The sequence below is a fragment of the Trachinotus anak genome, unplaced genomic scaffold (assembly GCF_046630095.1).
Source record: "Trachinotus anak isolate AG129_WGS33_773 ecotype Australia unplaced genomic scaffold, CSIRO_AGI_Tana_v1 ptg000009l, whole genome shotgun sequence".
Classification (NCBI taxonomy): Eukaryota; Metazoa; Chordata; class Actinopteri; order Carangiformes; family Carangidae; genus Trachinotus; species Trachinotus anak.
This window is the reverse complement of record NW_027273860.1, coordinates 11419161-11440125: the sequence shown is the minus strand read 5'-3', so window position 1 is coordinate 11440125 and position 20965 is coordinate 11419161. Positions and strand designations below refer to the sequence as shown.

General features: G+C 38.2%; 2 protein-coding genes across 3 annotated transcripts; both read left to right on the top strand.

Annotated features, from left to right (window-relative positions):
* The first annotated feature begins 5437 nt into the window (after positions 1-5437).
* Positions 5438-8446, top strand: eloca (elongin C paralog a). Its single transcript, XM_071485340.1, has 4 exons — positions 5438-5570; positions 6282-6309; positions 6568-6711; positions 7938-8446. Exons 2-4 carry the CDS (start codon positions 6306-6308, stop codon positions 8126-8128), a joined length of 339 nt encoding a protein of 112 aa, XP_071341441.1. The 5' UTR covers positions 5438-5570; positions 6282-6305; the 3' UTR covers positions 8129-8446.
* Positions 8447-11058: 2612 nt separating this feature from the next.
* On the top strand, positions 11059-20515 carry ube2wb (ubiquitin conjugating enzyme E2 Wb). Of its 2 annotated transcripts, none has more exons than XM_071485338.1 (6): positions 11059-11197; positions 12123-12214; positions 14989-15091; positions 17745-17900; positions 18006-18081; positions 18203-20515. In XM_071485338.1, the coding sequence occupies exons 1-6, from the start codon at positions 11183-11185 to the stop codon at positions 18214-18216; spliced, it is 456 nt and encodes a 151-aa protein (XP_071341439.1). In that variant the 5' UTR covers positions 11059-11182; the 3' UTR covers positions 18217-20515. The 2 variants fall into 2 exon arrangements, with proteins under 2 accessions (XP_071341439.1, XP_071341440.1); XM_071485339.1 differs by lacking the exon at positions 11059-11197 and adding an exon at positions 11235-11711.
* Positions 20516-20965: the final 450 nt, after the last annotated feature.

Here is a 20965-nt window from a genome sequence, read left to right as displayed (position 1 = left end):
AGAAACATAGAACAAGTGTAAGATTAAATATGTTTCGCTTGCAGTTTTAAAATTATCAGGTGCCATTATGGTATTGGAAAGCAATATTCTGGATAGTGTATTATCCTGGCACTTAAAACCCCTATGTGAAGCTGAACTTGTCAGTAATAGTATAGAATATCTCTGTTACTATTCTGATATTGCACTGCATGCTGGACAAGATTTGGTTGCGCAAGCAGTCCTGGACAAATATAAACCAAAACCTTATAAGTGTATCCTGCCCTCTTAGAGGCCATTTAACAAATTCCAGTGACAGCTATAATTTTGACCAGGGTGAAGAATCTGCAGTAATCTTGTTCAGCAAAGATGGCTGCACCATCTACTGTACAGGGAACAGAGTCCACATGAATTCACTTCAGGAGGACTGTGGACTACAGCAGAACTACAGCAAAACCTGGTATGATGCTGGACCTTGACCTGTTAAAAGATTTCCACTTGCCATCTGATGAACTTACCAGTCACTTCATATAGTTTTTCATTTGTTTCCACAGCGACCAAAAGTGAAAAAGTCAGATATAGAGATGCATTGTGGAGGACCACAGGTGTCATGGAAATTGTTATGAAACATTCCATCACTTCAGATCAAATCAGACATTAAAAACAGGAATTAATAAACAATTGGATTAATGGATTAATTAATGGATTAATAAATAAAGACAGTAAATTACTTAGTGTTTTATTCACTGATATTTAAATGGGTAAGAAAAGGAAGAAAAAACGGTGGGAAAATGGAAATGCAAATGAGAAAGGAAGATGTGATGAAAATATGTATGCTTACTTCATTTTGTGACTGTAATGACTTATTTCAGTTTTAAAACTGCATATTTGAATTTCTTTTGAAATTCCATCTGCTGGACTGTTCATAAGTATAATAATGTATTTACAGATTGTTTTGATGTTTTTCATAAACCCCTTTTTAATTTAACCTATTTATTGACATTAATATATTAATTTATATATTCTTTTGATACTTTTTTTTTAAATTTACCATTTAAATACCAGGCAATGAAACAGTTAGTGATTTGGTGTCTGGTCCATAATAACTGGCCAAATTCTGCAACTGCTGAAGCTGTTATAAATTATGCTTTGATTAAAAAGTATTAATAAAAAATATGAAATTAAGATGACAGTCTAGTGCCATTTATTAGTGTATTTGTTAAGTAATGAATGAAAGTAATGAACATAACATAGTTGTAATTATATAATGAATTGCCTTTCAAAGTTTTAAACCTGACAGTAAATTATTTTTACCTGTATAAACAATATATACTTTTATAAATAAATACGTTTTGTTATTGTGTGTAACCACATACCTTTATATGATTACAAGTTATACATTATTGTCAAACATTTAATAACTGTTGATGCATTAGTTATGAGGACATCCTGATAAATGCCTTTAAAAGATAGGATATGAAACACTGTTGCTTTTAAATACTAAGTACTTAATATGTCGGGTTAAAATACTTTGGCAGCTCATGTAAATTAGTTGCCAATTGTTTTGATTAAGAATATATCAACCAAGATTTTGAGCATACTGTTTGTTCTCTATTTGTTGTGTGTCTGTGAGGACTGGCTTGGACATGCAGCATCTTAAGTCTGTCATATATCCACTATGTGTATATTTAACTTCCCTCTCTGAGACCTCCACCTTCTGTCTAAAATGCAGATTGGTTGTGCTTCTAAAATTGGATTAAGGCTAGTAAGCAGTGAGGGGATATCAGTGGCCAGCATTTTTCAAAACTGTTGCTAAGACATCAGTATTAAGCAGATCCCCTTTCCATGCCTGGCATAGCTAGCTTAGCTTAGCATCACTTCATCTGTTATATTTACACAAACAAATCTCATTTATAAAACCATAAACCTATCACTCAGCCATCTAAAGTAAGCTATGAAGTGTGTCTTATCATTTGAACACCCAGCTCTTTCTTTTTTTGTCATATGCTAATGCTCCCACATGCAGGTTTTTTTTTTTTTGTTTTTTTTTTGCGGGGGAGCACATGGATGACTAATAAATAAACACCATTCACTTATATGCCATTTAAGCACAAGCCTTTTCATGCCCGGTTATCTAGTGACATGTGAATTATGATGAAGATTTTATCATAGTGGTCTGTAGGATGAGTCATTATAGTTCAGACAGGCAAGGCCTCAACACAGCGCATTAGCCTCAAGCTATTGAAAGTAAATGGTTGTCAGATCCACTTATCTGTCTGTTATGCCATTTGAAGCTTTCATTGTGTGGAGTAAGAGCAATAGACTGACATTGTTTTGTAGAGACAAGCAAGAACATCTTTTCAGACGATTTGGAAGATATTTCTCATTCTGTGCTTGTCACAGGGTTGTGAGCAAACCACTTTGTCTTAATGGCTGCAGAAGTCGGTGGCTTTTAATCATCACTGTACTGTTAATGACTGAATCAGAATACTATTGCTTCAGTGACTCAGAGTGCATTGTATTACTACTTTCAAAAACATTTTGATACAATAAATAAAAGTCTGTCATTATTTTCTCCGTGACACATTTGCTCCCTCTGCTACTTGTGTATCTATTTATCCAAGAAACACTCGATTAAACTAAACTAGACTCCACCACTGTGTCGGGGTACATAAGGATATCACGTTACACGATGACCACAGTTTTTTGTAACTTGACATTGTGTGGACACGTTTGTAATGCAGTGCATCATCTAATTAGTTTACTGAAGAATTTAATGATTTAACAATTTGCCAGACATTATGTCCATCCAAGTATCGCACATGACAGATGTGCGTGCTGTGTGAGTCAATGCTCAAACTATCACCAAATGATGTATGCGTTGTTGTTCTTGTGGTTGCAATGAGAGCTGATATGCTTCAGCATGTTGGTCTGTGAAGCTTCTCGGTCGTGGTTATCCAAGAAAACCTGAGGCGATGGCAACTGGCTTCAGCACGTCTGGTCTTGAAATCACACAACGAAGCAAGAGTCTAATGTCATTTTTTGTAACCCATTATGACGGATTACAATTGTCACTAATTTTCTTGTTGTAGTGGCCACATGAACCAAATTCCCAACACAAACAAAGCTCTTTATCAAAATACATATATTGTTTGTTTTTTTTTTGTGTGTGTATTTTCACATTATTGGAAATAACTATGTATGATAAATAATTTGACATATAACTCATTTATGTGAGCCAAAGTTGCTGATGACGTGTCATGGGTTGCTAATGCTCCTCTCCAGCAGTGGTTCATGATCAGACCAACATAAGAATTGCAGGGCGCTATGGCTTGCTGCAGGCAAAAGGGACAGTACCCTCAAATTCATTGTGACAAGCCTTACCCTCTTTTCAGAGAAGAAATGCCCAAAGACATTCCTCCCCCATCTTTCCCTATCATGACTAAAATTCTGACCTGGTTTCATTCAGGGTTCCTCTAACAAAGCCATTGTACTGTTCATAAATGATCTTATGTGTTGACATTTGACCGACTCTGTGGTATTGAAACTGGTGGCATCAAGAGATGGAAAATGTGGTATGCTGGTCAAGTTATTGTGAGGCATAGTCTACTTAACCTACCATACCATACCCACCTTTACATAACTTTTCATCTTTAATCCTGAGCAAAAAGGGGGGAAATGTTTAAGCCATTTATAACCAAGTAAGCATGACTGTATCTGCATATTTGCGGTCTCATGAGAATGTAAACCGTGCTGAATATGGCACATTTGAATGTCTAGGATGTCAAACAAAACACAGTAATTACACTAACAAGCATAAAGATGGACAAATGCCTTTTCTAGCAAGTTAACTGCATCCCACCATTTCCAGAATGGCCTGTGTGTGTGTGTGTGTGTGCAAATTATACAGTCAGTGTGTTAAAAGGATAGCTGATATCACTTGGCATGACAACAGTGTTAGCATATATTGTGTGTGCATGTGCACGTTAAGGAAGCCCTGTTCTAAGGGCCTACAGCAGCCTCCCCAAAATAGAGCTGAGAGCAGCTGCAGCGGGGTGGGTCGTATCAGAGAGACATCAAAGTGGCCGCCGCAGCCCGCCCGCTCTGATCATGAGCACTAATGGTGTAATGGGGGACTGGAAGGTCAGTGATTGTTTTTGGTTGTGTGTGCGAGTGTGTGTAAGTGTGTATGTGTAAGAGTTAACAGGCAACACAGGCAGTCGACGCACAGGAGGCTACTAGAACTTTCCGGAACACAAACTGACAGCATTGCTAAACCTGGTATTACTGTAAGACAAATACCGGGTCAGGTGTCACCTCTGCAGAAGTCACCGCTGACACATGAGGTGACAATGAACACAGCCACTTAAACAAAACTGAGCAGTCTGGGAATTGAGTCAGTTGTGGCTCAGTAATATTTGTGTGTAGATGAGAAGTATAAAGAAGAAAAAATAAAAAATCCTACTCATCTTCCATGAGGAGAATTACACCACCTCTGGGTCGAACAGCACAATTTACAGGCATGCTCAGTAATCTGCTCTTAGTGTCACAGCTCAGATAACTCTGCGTCCATATGGTGGCCTCAGATTTCAACAGTCATCACTTTTCCTGCATGAAAGAACTCCGGGCAGGATTAGGGCAAAGTCACATTCTGAACCTGACCGTGACTACAGTGTGGCCATTTCTCAACTGTCTCTGGTCTGTGACTGACACCCCTTTACCTGTTAGAAGAGACCTTTTGAGGTCTAATGGTTTGTTGTTGATACAAACAACAAAATGAATTATGGTTTAGAAAAGGCATGTTTTTAAGATGACCTTGGAAGGTTATAACACTGATCACACAGGTGAATACTCTTATAATTGTCCTTCCATACTTTTGAAATCAAAATAATGTACAAACATTGAATTGATTGAATATTCCTGGCTGAAATTTGGAAAATGTGACATGGTGCAGAGTGCATGCCTTCTCTGTCTCTCATTCTTTCTTGAATCCGGATTTATGGGTCTCCAAAATGTCTCTGTCATGTCCAATCAGCACCTGCTCCTGCTCATCACAGCCAGTGGAGCTTAACCCGAAACACAGGCGCCCTCTACAGGGTTAATAGGACCATATTATGTCTTAAAAGAAATGTCCTGTAAACCAGAGTAAATTTGACAAGTCATCTCAGCTCTTTATTGAGATTAAAAATTATATTTGTTATATAGTGACACTTATGGACGGACGGACAGGTGAGGGGTTCACTATCCAGAGACTGGTCCTTCTTTGCCCAGTATTTTTTCACTTACGCATTTTGTGATTACCACAAATATCATTTTATAAAAACGTTTCGTCTCTCTAGAAAACTGAGAGAGGACATTGGCCAAAAACATCAAACTGGATTTTAATTTTAAAACAGACATTTTTTTTTTTTTTTTCAAACACCAGGATATAAAGAACAGTACAGAGAAACAGGACCGATTCCCTCTGCACCTGGAATTCTACGGAAGAAATAAACCGCGGACGGGTGTTCATACAAACTGGTTCCGGGTATCAACAGTGTGGTGGCTAACGTTAGCTGTAACGTAATCTCCACTCCACAATCTTCTACAGAGTGGTAAGAAACAACGTTAAGTTTCTGCTACATGCCGTTCTGTGTTGGCGTGTGTTTGACTGTTTGTCTGATACGACATCTAAACAATAAACAACTGATAAGAGAAATTATATCGTTTGTTTAGCATGGCGTTAGCTCGATAGCCAACGCAAGCTAACGCTAACGGCTGCGAATTCACTAAAAACAATCAGAATCAGAATCAGTTTTATTGCCAAGTATGTTTCCACATACAAGGAATTTGTTCTGGTGATTGGTGCAATTGGAGGTTCTTGTAAACAACAGGTTTACACAGTTTTAGTTTCTGCCTGTATGTGGGAATCGGGTGGACCATGACATGGTCAGAGTGGCCCAGTGCAGCCCGGGGGACGGCGTGATAAGCACCACTGATGGGGCAGTGAAAGAAATTACCACGACCATTGTTTAATTTAAGACGGATTAGAGCAGAGAAGTCGCAGTTGTAGTTATTTAGATTTTGTTTAAACGATATCTCCCTTGTGGAACATTTCTGAAAGCTATGTGCTTGATTTAGCGTGACGTTAACGTTACACGGAGGCTGTCAAAAAAATAAATAAATAAATCACTAGAAATTTTAAGGCTATAGCTAACGGTAACCTTAACGCAGGCGTGATTGCTTTATGCTATAGCCAGTGTCCAGCCTTGGTGACTTTCAATTTTTTATAAGAGGGTCGATAATTTTTCTATTTTTATTTCCAGGGTTAACAGAAATTCCGGGACAAGATGGGTGAGTGACTGACCTATACATTATCCTATACCTCTCTAGAAATGTCATAATGATGTTTGCCAATTCCTAAAAAGGTCTGTTCACATCAAAGTAGATGTGTGCGTTAATTCACACAGGTCTCATTTGTTAGCGTCTCTTCAGTAACATCTCTTGCTGTTCTACAAAGTCACTACCGTTATGACAGTGGGTCAAATGTGTGTGGTAGTGAGGCATTTGGCTCACACCTGTTTGAGATTGTCAGTTAATGTTGCTTTACAGATGGTGAAGAAAGAACCTATGGTGGCTGTGAAGGGCCAGATGCCATGTATGTGAAGTTGATCTCTTCAGATGGCCATGAATTCATTGTGAAAAGGGAACACGCCTTGACATCTGGAACTATCAAAGCCATGTTGAGTGGGCCAGGTGAGGATTCAGACAAATTACTCAATGTAAAAAAAAAAACTAATTTCAAAATTGGCACACCGGCGGACAGTGTGTAAAGGTTCTTCAACTATTTAACCAGATTAATTTTGTTTCTAATGGCAATCAATTAGGAATCTATCCAGTCTGATTTAAAAAAAAAAAAAAAAAAAAAAAAACCCCAGCAAATTTACCACCTTTCAGCACATCCAGTCATCCTTTATTACATCCAATGCAACAGCATAGTGCCACTTTTTTTGCAGCTGTCAGAAATAAGCGGGGGGATTAGCTCATGGTGTTTTCTATCCAGGCTGCTTAGTTGCTCTCATTCACTACAGTTTATATTCATTTTTGTACATACATACTCAGAATGTACATTAAAAGGTATCCCTCCGTAACAATAAGGTTCAGTATACCTGAAATAAAAGACTTTCTTTATTGAACTTTTGTATAGTACATGTGTATGTGTATATTTTACCTTTAGATTTCTAGGTTTGTGTCAGAACATCATGTTTTTTGTTTTTTTTTAATTTGTGCTGCTTAGATAGATGTGACTTTACTTTAAACTGTGTATTCAACACTGAATACCTGTAAAAGTTACAGTCCACCATGAACAAGATTAAAAATCAAAGTCACCCTCTGGTAATACATTGTACCTCAGCTCCCCATTTTATACATGTTATGTATGACAAAGGTTTAATTTTGATTAAAAACATTTTTTGTCATTTATCAACTAAACTATAGTAAAATACATGGTATCACATACTGGGATCCCAGTATAACTGCTTACGCCAATGTTCGTCATGTTAACAGTAGCTGCACCACTGGTCTTCATCTGATTAGACTATGTGTAAGGTTGTATAGAAAATGTATATAATGGTGATGTTTTGCTTGCTTGCTTGAGATTTGGACTGGCAAGAGATTGAGTCCATTATACTTAAAGATCATAATTAAGGTATTGGTGTTTAATTTTAACTGTCCAGTTGGTGGCACTATGTGCCCTTCATACAACAGTTTTGTTACCTCCTGTGAAACATGGATTATAGACCTTTTTCTAAAAGTTCATGGTCATGGTCTTATGCCTTTTTTGCAAGTTGGTAGCATCTTGTAGAATTACTCTGTTTAATAGCTACTTCAAGGACAGGATTTTCAAAGGTTTTTTCCATAAATACCATGTCTGTTTATCGTTATTTCTCCTCATGACATTTACTGTACCCCTCCATCTGCAGGTCAGTTTGCTGAAAATGAAACCAATGAAGTGAACTTCAGGGAGATTCCCTCTCATGTCTTGTCCAAGGTCTGCATGTATTTCACCTACAAGGTTCGTTACACCAACAGCTCCACAGAAATACCCGAATTCCCCATCGCTCCGGAGATCGCGCTGGAACTGCTCATGGCTGCAAACTTTTTGGATTGCTAAAGTTACAAAATAATGTAGAAGTTTGAAACATTTTCATTTTTTTTTTTTTTTTTGTTTTGTTTTGTTTTTGTTTGCATATTTAACTTGTTTTGTCATGTAAACCACATGAAACACAAAAGAGTATATCACAATGAGTTTTTTGTCTTTTTTGGCACCTGGCTTTCTGTCTTTATTTTATTAGTATTAAAGGATTTAATTTTAATATGATAAATGGATATGGCAGGATGCGACCATTTCCCAAGAATGTGATTAATGTGTCCCCTGCCTCAGAAATCTTTCTTCACCTCTCCATCTTAATAAAGACCTGTTTGGTGAGCACTTTGTTTGTTGTTAAGTTGTTTGATATGAAGTATATCTGAGTTTAAATTCTACTTTCACAAAAACAACTGTCATACTTTATGTGTGTATTTTGCTTTACCTCAAGTAAAACATAACAGAATGTTTGAAAGACCCCCAAAACAGTTAAGTATTAGACGATAACCTAATTTAACATGAATTTTTAAGGTCACACGTAGAACAGAATACACAACTCCGTTTCCAAAAAAGTTGGGACATTGTGTAAAATGTAATTAAAAACAGAGTATAAAAAAAAAAAAGGTTCCAGAGAGGCAGATGGGGAGAGGTTCACTGCTCTGTGAAAGACTGGGCAAATAATGCAACAGTTTAAGAACAATGTTCCTCAACGTAAAATTGCAAAGAATTTGGGAATTTCAGCATCAATGGTTCATAATATAATTAAAAGATTCGGAGAATCCAGAGAAATCTCTGTGCAAGGGACAAGGCCAAAAAAATAGTATCGGATGGCCGTGATTTTCGGTTCCTCAGGCAGCACTGCGTTAAGAACGGACACAATTCTATAGTGGAAATCACTGCATGGGCTCAGGAGCACTTCTGAAAATCATTGTCTGTGAACTCAGTTTGTCGCTGCATCCATAAATGCAGGTTGAAACTCTACAATGCAAAGAAGAAATCATATCTAAACATGATCCAGAAACGTCGCCAACTTCTCTGGGCCAGAGCTCATTTAAGATGGTCTGAGGTGAAATGGTAAAACTGTCCTATGGTCTGACAAATCAAAATTTCAAATAGTTTTTGGAAATCATGGACACCGCGTCCTCTGGGCTAAAGAAGAGAGGGACCATCCAGCATGTTATCAAAAGCCAGCATCCGTGATGGTGTAGGGGTGCATTAGTGCCCATGGCTTGGGTAGCTTTGACATCTGGGAAGGCTCCCTTAATGCTGAACGATATATACAGGTTTTGGAGCAAGATGGCATCCAGACAATGTCTTTGTCAGAGATGGCCTTGCATATTTCAGCAAGAGAATGCCAAACTACATTCTACGCATATTACAACAGCACAGCTCTGTGGTAGAAGAGTTCAGCAGTCCAGACCTGTCACTCATTGAAAACATTTGGCGCATCATGAAACAAAAAATACTACAAAGGAGATCTCGAAATGTTGAGCAGTTGAAATCCTATATCAGGCAAGAATGGGAAAATATTTCACTTTCAAAACTCCAGCAACTGATCTCCTCAGTTCCCAATCGTTTACGGAGTTGTGTTAAAAGGAGAGGTGATGCAACACAGTGGTTAACATGCCACTTTTCAACTTTTTTGAAACATGTTGCTGGCATCAAATTCAAATTCAGCATATATATTTTTCATAAAACAATAAAATTTATCAGTTTCAACATTTGATATGTTGTCTTTGTTCTATTTTCAATAAAATATGGGTTTACATGATTTGCACATCATCGCATTCTGTATTTATTTACATTTTACACAGTGTCCCAACTTTTCTGGAAACATGGTTGTACGTGTGGGAGTATTTGCTTTTTGATCTGCTCCAGTGAACCACTGATGAGTCAAATAGTGAAAGATTTTTCAGATTTTCCAAGTGGTCGTCAGTAATGTGGGTACACTGTGTCTCCATTTAAGTACTTATATGTATATGTGTATATGTTACAAGTTATAGAAGAAATTATGGACACTATGATATTTAAGGTGTGGTCTTTTCTGATTTATGCAAGAAAGTGAAAGTAATGACCATTCAAATAAGGCAAAATATCAAGTGCAACCTGATTGATGTGATCTCATAATTCTAAATAAGTGCATTTGCTTTGAACCTATATACAGTGTATGGCCTTAAGCATGTATCAGCAAGTTTTCAGTATGGTTACATATTACCTTCATAATTTACTACAATGCTAATGCTTTTATAGTGATTGTGAAGAGCCTGTTTTGAACTATTATCTGGCTAATGTGCCAGACATATCAGGTGGGAGCTCATATCACATCTCAGTTAACAGTCGCTACAGAGGGAGGGTTTAATTTCAGTTTAATTCCAGGAAACCCTAGGAGGCTTAGTCAAATGACTGTTGAGTTGAATAAAATGGTCTAAGCTTTGCTGACATGGATAAATGTATATCCTTACTTTGCTTTATACAATTTGGCTTTAATGTGCAGAGGGAATGAAAAGGTATCAGGTTTTAAACATGTGATACCTTTATGGGTTTTTGAGATTACAGCTGGGACCTTGGTTATTGTTTTTTTAAAACTCAGCCCTAGATAAAAAGGAACGAACCAAGAAAACAATTTACCACGCAAAATGTAAAAAAAAAAAATATGATGAAAGGCACTGCGGAAGTAAAGTCATTTAAATTCATCACTAACCAATGTGTTTTTAATATTGTTTAAACAAAGTAAGAATGTGATAATATTTTAATAACTAAAAGGAAAATGAAAAACAACTACTTGATAGGACCGGAGGGAGGGTGGACAGGTCATCTCTCCTTGAGCAGAGGTCGTTGACCCTCCCTTCTCGACTTTTTTTCTGTTTATGAAATGCTGTTGTAAAAATCAAAAAATAAAATAGTACTTAAAATGACCGAGTGGTGACAGGGGTCCTAGCCCTGATGGTGCTTGTTTTCGTCTGTCAAAAAAAAACAAAACAAAAAAAACAAAACAACAACAACAAAAAAAAAACGTCTCCTCACACGTGACTCCCTGACGTATAGTCCTCCACTCTGCGCTGATGCTGGGGGGGTTCCATCATGGCGTCGATGCAGGTAAGACTACAGTTGACAGCGATCGCATATTTATAATTTACCCGACCTTCACCCTTGTCTTTCCCGGCAGTTTATTAACCACTTCATTTACGTATGTGTATTTGTTCGAAGCAGCGATGACATTAAAGGAAAAGCGATGACATTTGTCCTAAACTGTTCAGGTTTAGCGCTTGGTCTTTGCTAGCAACACAACTAGCCCATCATCACCAACAGCATCAAGTCAAGGCTAGCATAGGAACCAGCTTCCTGGAGACATATGCTGAATTTCATATACTTATATTTTGTATGTTTTATCTACGCAGCAACACGGGGGGGGGGTGATAATTCAAAGAATGCGATCTTATGAGTTGGTGTATTGATAAATATCGTTCTGTTATTTAACGGGTGTTGTGGCTGTTATTTGGCTGACGTTAACGTTAGCTAGCTAACGAGACGGTGCGCAGATTGAGCAGTTGCGGTCTCCTCTTGAGCTGAACAGGTGCATCGGTTTCATGGGAAAGCTGTGTCGAATCGAGTGAGATTTGCCTTATCTGAAAACCCATAACGTCAGCTGCATGACTGATGAACTGGATATGCCGTTTATGCCTAATCTTTATCGTTTCACCTGTCACTAATCGTTTGTTTTGTATACACGGCAAACGAGTTAAATCAGTCGGGGTGGAGTTTTGCTTTTACTTCATTAACACTGGGCGTTACATGACGTTAGCTATAATCGCGCCGTGATTTAATTATATTCACAAATATAACATATTTTTTTTTGCGTGATTTGGTTATGAATAAAATGACTGGACGTAAGGGAAAAATGTTCTCCTTGCTAATGTCATTTGCCTCTGCTGTTTGTTTGTTATGGTTCATGTATTACCCCAATGCTATATTACAACATCTTTTGAGTGTGGCAGAAACCCAAACACATTCTCTCCAACAGAAAAGGCTACAAAAGGAATTATTAGCCCTGCAAAATGATCCACCCCCAGGAATGACGCTCAACGAAAAAAGTGTACAGAACACCATCACACAGTAAGTGTTTTTGTTTTCTTTTACATGTGATCCATGTGTTCCAGTTTGACAACATTTTCTAACACAGTAAACATGAGGACACGATCACCTACACCTACGGTTGTCATTGGAGCAGGTTTGCATCTATGAATAAACACAAATCCCATGTGGCTGTGTAATGACCTGTTTCATCACTATAAGAGGACACTGTGGTGAGCATAAGGGTAACTGTTGCAGTAGTAGTGGTAGGAGGTATTAAGACACAAAGCTCTTGTAGCTTCAGCAGCTACTGGTGAGGAGGAATTGGGGTCATTCCAGTGACTGGCAGCTCTGGCCCCTCAGTAGAGTGTCTCTAATGCACAATGTCACTATTCATCCTTATAAAATATTTAATGGTTGGCATGCAGGAGTTGGGCTAGGGTAGCAAGGAGCAAAGGCTGCTTAGCTGACCTTCCCGTCAGGGTGTCTTGGTGTTCCCTTAAACGCCTGCGAATACTGTCGCAGTGTGAATCAAATTGTGTCTGATAAGCAGTAAGGAGGAGGAGCTGTCGTCCTGTAAATGGATTCGAGACAAATTTCTGGCTGACATTCAAGTGTCTTTCAGTCGCAGGTTTGTAACTTTGACATTGAAAGTTACTCCTTTGTTGTGTTGGTCAGAATGTCTTCTAGCATAATTGCTGCCACACTCTTCTGACGTCCCTAAAGAGGCTATACATGCATGTAACAATGAAAGATCTATAATTATAGCATCTCTCTCATAAGGTAGCAGCTGCCTGGTCAGAGTGAATGAATGTTATGTGTTTTACTTAACTGACAAGTCTTCCAACCAGTTCTGCTGGATTCTGCGTCTTAAGTTTGTGATGGTATGTATGGGCGTGCCTTTTTGTCCCAACTGTGATGTTGTAATGTCACTTCAGTTTGGGTTGGCTTCCTGTCATAGTGATTGACAGTAGTGGGGATTTGTGCTACTTATCACCCAAGTCGTAATGTAGTAAGATACAAACAGTCTGTTCTTGCTCGACACTAAAGCTAACCTTATCCAAACATGGAGAAACCTCACTGGTGACAAAGCTATGTTTGTGATGGATGATAAGGTGGCCATGTGTTTTTAGTGGTATAGCTTTTGTTTATATAGTACACTCTGTGTCTCGTTGCTGTAGCAATTGATTACAATGTCTTTTAGTTGACAGCGTATATGTGTGTATAGTGCAGGTGGCTTAGCTTCATGTTGGAATTTAGCCATTGTAAACAAGGAAACTGCTGCTTTAAAGCACTATGGAGTCTTTCATATGTGTACCCCCCCCCCCTTCCACTAAATGGCTTGGTGTTATTTTTGTTGACTGGATCATATAATCACCAGGCAATGGGGAATTTGAGCAAGTTCAGCATAATGTCCTCTGAGTCCTTGGAGTTCTTTCATGTGTTCAGTGTGGGTTGCCTCAGGTGTAACTGAGCATCTTGCACAGTGATACTGCCTCTTTACTTCCTTGAGAAAAATACAGTTCTTTTCAGACACTTTGACCATTGGATTTTCTAAGAGGAAATTTTAAAGAGAGCTGACCTTGTATGTAGGCCTCAATGATCATGTGCCCCAGGCTAGATTTGAAAGATACACAAGGCTATTAACCCGAACAACAGCCACAAGTCTCTTTAGTGCCCTATCTGCTTGCATGGAAGAAATTAGGTCAGAGACTGTCATGCTGCCATCACCATTCCTTTTTCTTGTCTGCTTAGGTTTCAACTTTGAGCAGGCAATCTCCATAAACGTTTTTTTCTTGACTAAAATTTTTGGCTTGTTTGCCATTGAAGCTGCATGTGGCCCATGAGTTGTGGCCACATTAAGAAAGTAGACTGTGCTTCATCTCAAAACACAGAATCAAGACGCCGTGTTTGCCATCATCTGCCATTCTGAGCAAGACACTGAATTCCTTGCAGCTCAGTCAGCACAGTTCTTCAGCCAGGCTACAGAAGGGAAAACAGATTTTGTCCACTGGATCAATAGAGTATCACATTATTACTAAAGCACTGTTATAACCAAGCTGAATATTGAATGTCACTGGAATGAGTCAGGCTAAAAGCTTTTGATTACACACTTACTGCGGCATTGGCAGCTCATATTCTGTATAATTCCTTTTTAATGAAAATGAGATGTGATTAAATGTTCTTAGCTAATCAACTCCAGAGTGAAGAGATAGAAGATAGAGCATATTATTAATCAATCTTATGTCATTAATCATTTTTGTTTATCTATCATCAGATCAAAAAGCACAGCTGAGGCTGATGGGAATGTTGTTAGTTTTGCAGGTCTTTAGTAATAAACCAAGGACCAAGGTGGAGCTAGAGGGAAAAGTCTGGCTATCACCAACATCAGCAGATGTCATTCACTGGGGACTGAATGTCTCATGTCACGGTTTCATGGCATTCCATTAATTTCAGACAAACCGTTCAGGAGGTGTTAACCTGATAACATGACTTGACAGGAGGAATTTAGTAACTCTGTTGTTACTTGCTCCTTTATCTTAAAAAAAAAACCATTTTGCAACAGATCAGCCTTAAAGTTGTCTCAGGGTGTAGAAATTAAATCACAAAACTAAAAGAAATCTAATGACCCATCTCTCAGTTGGTCTTTTCAAAGTTCTAGGTGATTTGGTAATATTTTGAGTTACAGATTGAAAAACTGAGTATACTCATAACAGCATTTTAATTGAAAACCTCTCAAAGATTAGCTATGGGAGTTGCCACCCCTTTTGATTAAGTGAGATGTTTACCATTTTAATATTGTGGCTTCCTTTTAGGTGGATTGTAGACATGGAGGGAGCACCTGGCACACTGTATGAAGGAGAGAAATTTCAGCTGCTTTTCAAATTTAGTAGTCGTTATCCTTTTGATTCACCTCAGGTAAGTAGAACTTGCTTTACAACCATCTGTGTTTGTGTGTGTGTGTGTGTGTGTGTGTGGCTAAAAGTGAGGCACTGTGAGAAGCTTTGTCCCGTTGGTAAAAATCATCATGTAAGTGCTGTTCATTTACCATCTTGTCTTGAGGACCTAGAAAGAACAGACCTGCAGTTTGATACAGTTCTGACTTTATTGTTTACTTACCATGCTCAAAGTGAGACTGTCCAATATTTGCTGAGCAGAGGCCACTGCAACTACAACAGACAATTGTGGGACAATGCTTAAGTGCTATACTTCATTTAGCTAAAATATACATTATTGTACCAGTAGCATAAGTCATGAAGAATTATTAAGTCAGCGAACTGAGTTAGTTGTGTCCATTGTACAGTAATATTTAACTAAAGTTTGATAACAGTAGCCGCCATAAGCTACTGGTCATATCAGACCAAGGAAGGCTCTACCTGTGTATATTGAATTGAGCAAGGGTGTGTTTTGTTTCTTCAAAGAATTCAACTTTCCATTTGTAAGCGGAAGAGTTAATTTGTTCTCTCAAATGTTACATAGCCTCTCTTTAATGTCCAGCATCCATTCCCGGTAACAGCTTAGAATGAAAATCACGAGAGTGATTACCAAATCACATTCATACACTACTGGTTTGATGGTACAGTGTGCAGAGGTTCTGTTTCTCAGACAAAATCAAAAACTGAGGACCTGTGTAAACAATCCCCTGTATCCACTGTCTGGATGCCCACAGTAATCACCTGAAACACAGTGGCTCTGCAGTTGTTAGTGGAATGAATTTTAGCTCTGAAACACTGGAGCCAGGAATCACTGACAAAGACACCAGTATAGAGCTGCCACTGGAGCCATGTTTGAAGGGATTAGTTTAACTCAGCAATCTTGTTTCACTCATCAGGAGCCTTCCTACCTAAAAATAGAGAATGAGGCGGTTTAGACAAAATTGGATAAACCTAGCTACTTAGCTCCTATCCTCTCAAATAGGAAGTCTGTCAGAGTGGTCCTGTTGGACTCCTCTTGGGGCCCCCCAGGCAACCCCGGTGTTAACTGCTGTAGTGCTTTATTGTATGAGGAGCTTCAGAGGTAATTCTATATACAATCTACATGTAGTTCTGAGACCATGTGGGCAAAGAATGAAAAAAACAGTATGACCATTGACCTACCCAGTCTCAGATAATAACATTTGCATTAACAGCTTGTGGTTTCCATTTCTGTAGAGCCCTGTCATAGAGATCACCATGTTCTTAAGTCTTTTACATTCTCAAAGGAAAAAACTACAGGTTTCCTACCAAAACATAATCACATTGGTTTTGTTAACCACCTTCTGCGTAGGCTGACCAGCTGGAATTGTGGAAATTGTCATGGCCTATTCCAACACTTTACAACACACTTTTGTCTGCCAATTTTCAACAGTGTCATGTGACCTGTTGAAACATGTAAGCTTGTCTTTCAGGGCTGTGTTTTCCCAGCAAATGTTCTGCTATTGGCGGTATTGTTTTCTTGCATTGTGAACAAGGCTTTGCAAATTTTTGGAAAAGTTGTAGGTAGCCATCCTTTATACATTACAGCAAATAAAGCCATATTCAGCACTTGGTTTTGATTGCAAAGGTATCATTTTAAAAAGACCATCAGTATTCCCTAAATTGCAGCAGTCCAAAACCTAAATATTTTCACTTAACAGTGACATAAAAAACATAAAAGCAGAAAATCCTCAAAACTGAGGATTTATTAGAAAAAAAATTGACAAATGATCATTTATATATCTGTCTAGTTTGGGGGGGAAAAGAAGAGGCCTAAGAGTTACAGCTGAAAGAAAATGTGCAGCATCTTGTTCGCAGAAGTAATAGTACTTAAATGTGTCGCAAACAAATCAATAACAGAGGCACAGATGGATACAAGACATTACAGTAACATTGAGACTGGAAAGCAACATGTAGAGTACCCATAGTGCTTGTCTGCTCAGAGCTGGTGCTGTGTTTAGCAGACATTTCAGTAAATATTTTAACTTTGTGCAAGCAAGGAGCTTCCATTTGTCTTGATGTTTTGAGTGTAGTGCCAGCTGTAACACTCAGCCTGTAACACCCCCCCCCCCCCCCCCACCCCACCCACCCCCCCCACCCCAAAAAAAAAAAAAAAAAAAGCCTGCACTCTCCTGTGAGGCGTATCTGGTGCCAGACTGGCTCAACACATTGTTACCCTTCACTACCCTCCTTACCCACTTTCCCTTCTCCCTACTTTAGCACAACAATTTGAGTTCCTCTCCTCAACACACTTACTGTATCTCCCCGGTTAGCCCTGACTCTTGCATCCTTGTATAGCTAATGGTTTCTGATCCTTTTTATTGGGCATGTCTCCTCTCTTAGTCTCTCATTCTCTCTTCCCCTCTCTCTCCCCATCCCGGCCCCTCTGTCCTAATCCCGCAGCCTCATGTCACTGTAGAGGGCTAAGCCTGAGCTTAAACAGCAAGTCTCATTATTTTCTGTCATTAATGGAAAAAATTCTAAACTTTTTTCTCCACTTAGTATTTTCCTAAATTGTATCTTAGAGCACCAATGGTCTCAACTCACTGTGAAAGATAGGAAACTTTATTCAGTCTTTTTAGCAACACATACTCACCACCTTTGTTTCATTGTTGCAGGTAATGTTCACAGGAGAGAATATACCTGTCCACCCTCATGTGTATAGCAACGGTCACATCTGTCTGTCTATTCTAACGGAAGATTGGTCGCCAGCCCTCTCAGTGCAGTCAGTTTGTCTTAGCATTATCAGCATGTTGTCCAGCTGCAAAGAAAAGGTACGAAGCCTGCACTGATGTGTGGGGGAGGGATAAATGTATTGATTAATGTAAATTATATCTTTGTTAAATGTTCAATCTAAATTCGTGTTTCCTTTTCTGCAGCGACGACCGCCTGATAATTCCTTTTATGTAAGAACATGTAACAAAAATCCAAAGAAGACAAAATGGTGGTATCATGGTGAGTATTTTCCTCTGACATTTTTTTTTCCTTTTTTTTTTTGGTTGTGGGAAACGAGTAAAACCATCAGCCAGTTCTTCTAGATATACTGTCATTAAATTATTTTTGTTTGTCTTTCCAGATGATACATGCTAATGTACAAACTTTGTAATAATCGTAGAAGAAAGAAGTCCTACTGACCTACATAAAGCACTTTTTAATCATTCAGTCTTTGAACTCTGACCTTTGACTGGAACAATGGACACCATGCGCTGGAGGCTCTTTACTGCATTTCCCCCGCGGGCAGATGGATGCATGTTTTAGTTGACTGTAAAATAGAGAATGAAAATAAGTGAACGTTTAGATGCACCCGAGAAGGATCGTTTCTGGCAAAAAGGTAGTAATGCAAAGAGCGAGCAAGGTGGATTTGTAGTGAGATAATTATAATTCCTGTTTTAAGATTATTATTGTTACTTTTTTGTTTGTGTATGGGTGCATTTTTAGGTCCTTGTGTTGTGCAATAATAACTGATGGATGCATGCTTGGGCCTACAAAGAGAAATCCAAATCTAATTGTTTTATGGAAGGGATCGGACCATCATAACCCCAAGAAAATGCTTCATCTGTTTGTTTGTTTTTTTAATTATTACTATATGCACTGTGAAAGTATCTGGTTTAAAAAGGCACTATACAATAGTATAGAGTACATTATTCCCAATTTACAGTTGCACTGTCAGCAGTCCTCCACTTATTTATCAGGTTAAAAGGTTTTAGTTTGTAACCACTTTATCAGGCGTACACGCAGTTTTCTTCTTCATCTTCCAACTCGAGACCTGGTTGCAGTTCTTCCTGCTGTTGGACAGAATGTCGGTACAGGAATACAACAGATGCGATGATAGATTATTCAGGCGATGACCTCAGTGTGCATCTCCTCGTAAAGTTGGGCTGAACCTGTGTAGCGTTCATTAGTCCAGACTTGAAGATGTGCAGCGGCCTCTCTTCCATTTAAAGAATGTCTGTAAGAGAACATTGTCGTATGCTCCGTTTTTATTTGTAAGATACTTTTTTTTTTAGATCTCATGCTTTAATCTTCTTAAATGGTTGATTTTAAATGTCTTGAGTTCTTTTTTGTACTGTTTTTCAACTAGCTGATACTTTGAAAAGGGGGGTTGTTTTGATGGATCAGTATGTTGTTGATTTTTTTTTTTCTTTTTGTATTTGTTATTTAATGTAAATCTTCATTTCATCTCCAGAAAGGTAGTGAGTGATGAAAAGGAGAGTCTTTCTAGAAGTTGTAAAGACAAGGCTTTTGTGATTCCCCCTGGTCAGAGTTTTGGCTCAGGTACTTTTTTCAATAAAGAGATCACCTCTAAAAAGATACCTATCAGATATTTTGAATTTAACTATATTTTCACCAAAAGAGACTGTTATGTTGTAAACTTATAACATGTCTGAAACTATTGTATATAAGTCTTTAAATTGCTGGATGATGTAAAAGAAATTAGCAGAGGATGCATTTACTTTATAGCAGAATGATAATAGAATTGCTTTATTTCATTGGACGTTAGTCTGCATCTTTTGCTAATTAGGACGTGTACAGTCAGCAACAAACACTACCGTTGGTAAAAAAAAAACAAACAAAAAAAAAAAGGTTTAGTAGTTTTACAGTGGGGATGCATGCAATTTTAAACCCTACTTTTTCTTATTGGCATCAGACATTGTGGCAACTTTTAGTCTTTCCATAACTTAGGTAATGGTTTATGGGATGGATATTACAAGCCTCACCTCCAGAGGCTCTTTGTCATTTCAGACTGTAATCACTCCATTCCTAAAGAAATATTTATCGCCATCCAGTCAGAGATACTTGAATTTTCCATCTTGGGTTTGTTTGTATTGCATATGCTTTTTCCAGGGTCTAGCTGAGTTTCTTGAATGAACATGAGTGAATGTGATGATACTCTAAACTGTAGAGGAGATTACCACAGCACACTGCTATCTCAAAACTATATTGATAACTTAAAGTCATCTATTTAACCAATGGTTTTTTAAAATAGTTATTAGATTCAGTGTAATGGATTTGTCCGCTGTCACCGTGCTGTGAGGAAAAAGACGACGGGACTGAAATGATTGTGTAAATGCAGTCACAACAGCATTCATGCGGGGACAAAAAGCCTTCACCAAGTTGGCAGTAGATCAGTAGAGATTTGAAAAACTTGAGTGAATATGTTACGAGGGTTTGGATGGGTTTTTTTTTTTTAAATTTAATTTAATTTTTTTTTGTTTTCTTTCCTTTTCAATGTGGTTTGAACTCTTAGCTTGCAGGTTGTTGTGAGTGATCAACACTAATGAGGGTGTGTTTATTTATATTTGAAAATTTGTTCTGGGATGTGCAAGCTCCATGTAATAGGTGCCTGTTCATTTTCATAATCAATAATAAAAGCAAAGATTCACTTTTATTCAGCCTCTGTTTGCACAGTGTTTGAATATGAAATGCCTCTTTTTTCTGCTGTCTGTAGCCTTTATGGGTTTCATGCTGGCCAGCGTTCAAACTAAATAGTCCCAGTGTAGAATGATGACTGCCAAATTGAGGAAGAAAATGTTTGTCTGACAGTGAACTGTTGGGTAAACATAGGTTTTACTCAGATATTTCAAGGTTTCAAATCAAATCTGTCTGTGAATGGAGAAGGGGCACAGATGTTGTGCTTGTTCACCAAATCGTGAACAAGTGTTTGCCAAAAGTATCCACAAATATGTATGAGGAAACTGCTGACAAGTCCAAGTTTGGAAAATGGTCAATTGATAAACTCTGTTATGCAATCTTTGTATAACTACACATAAAAACTTAAAAATCTAAGTATGTGATGCACGCCATCAACCATGTAAAATAACTTGTGACATAAAATCAT

Excerpts from the sequence above, each read along its gene's own strand:
- eloca (XM_071485340.1), top strand. Across the intron at positions 6,712-7,937 it reads AGCCATGTTGAGTGGGCCAG|GTCAGTTTGCTGAAAATGAA; the intron begins GTGAGGATTCAG and ends CTCCATCTGCAG.
- ube2wb (XM_071485338.1), top strand. Across the intron at positions 12,215-14,988 it reads GTACAGAACACCATCACACA|GTGGATTGTAGACATGGAGG; the intron begins GTAAGTGTTTTT and ends GCTTCCTTTTAG. Across the intron at positions 15,092-17,744 it reads ATCCTTTTGATTCACCTCAG|GTAATGTTCACAGGAGAGAA; the intron begins GTAAGTAGAACT and ends TCATTGTTGCAG.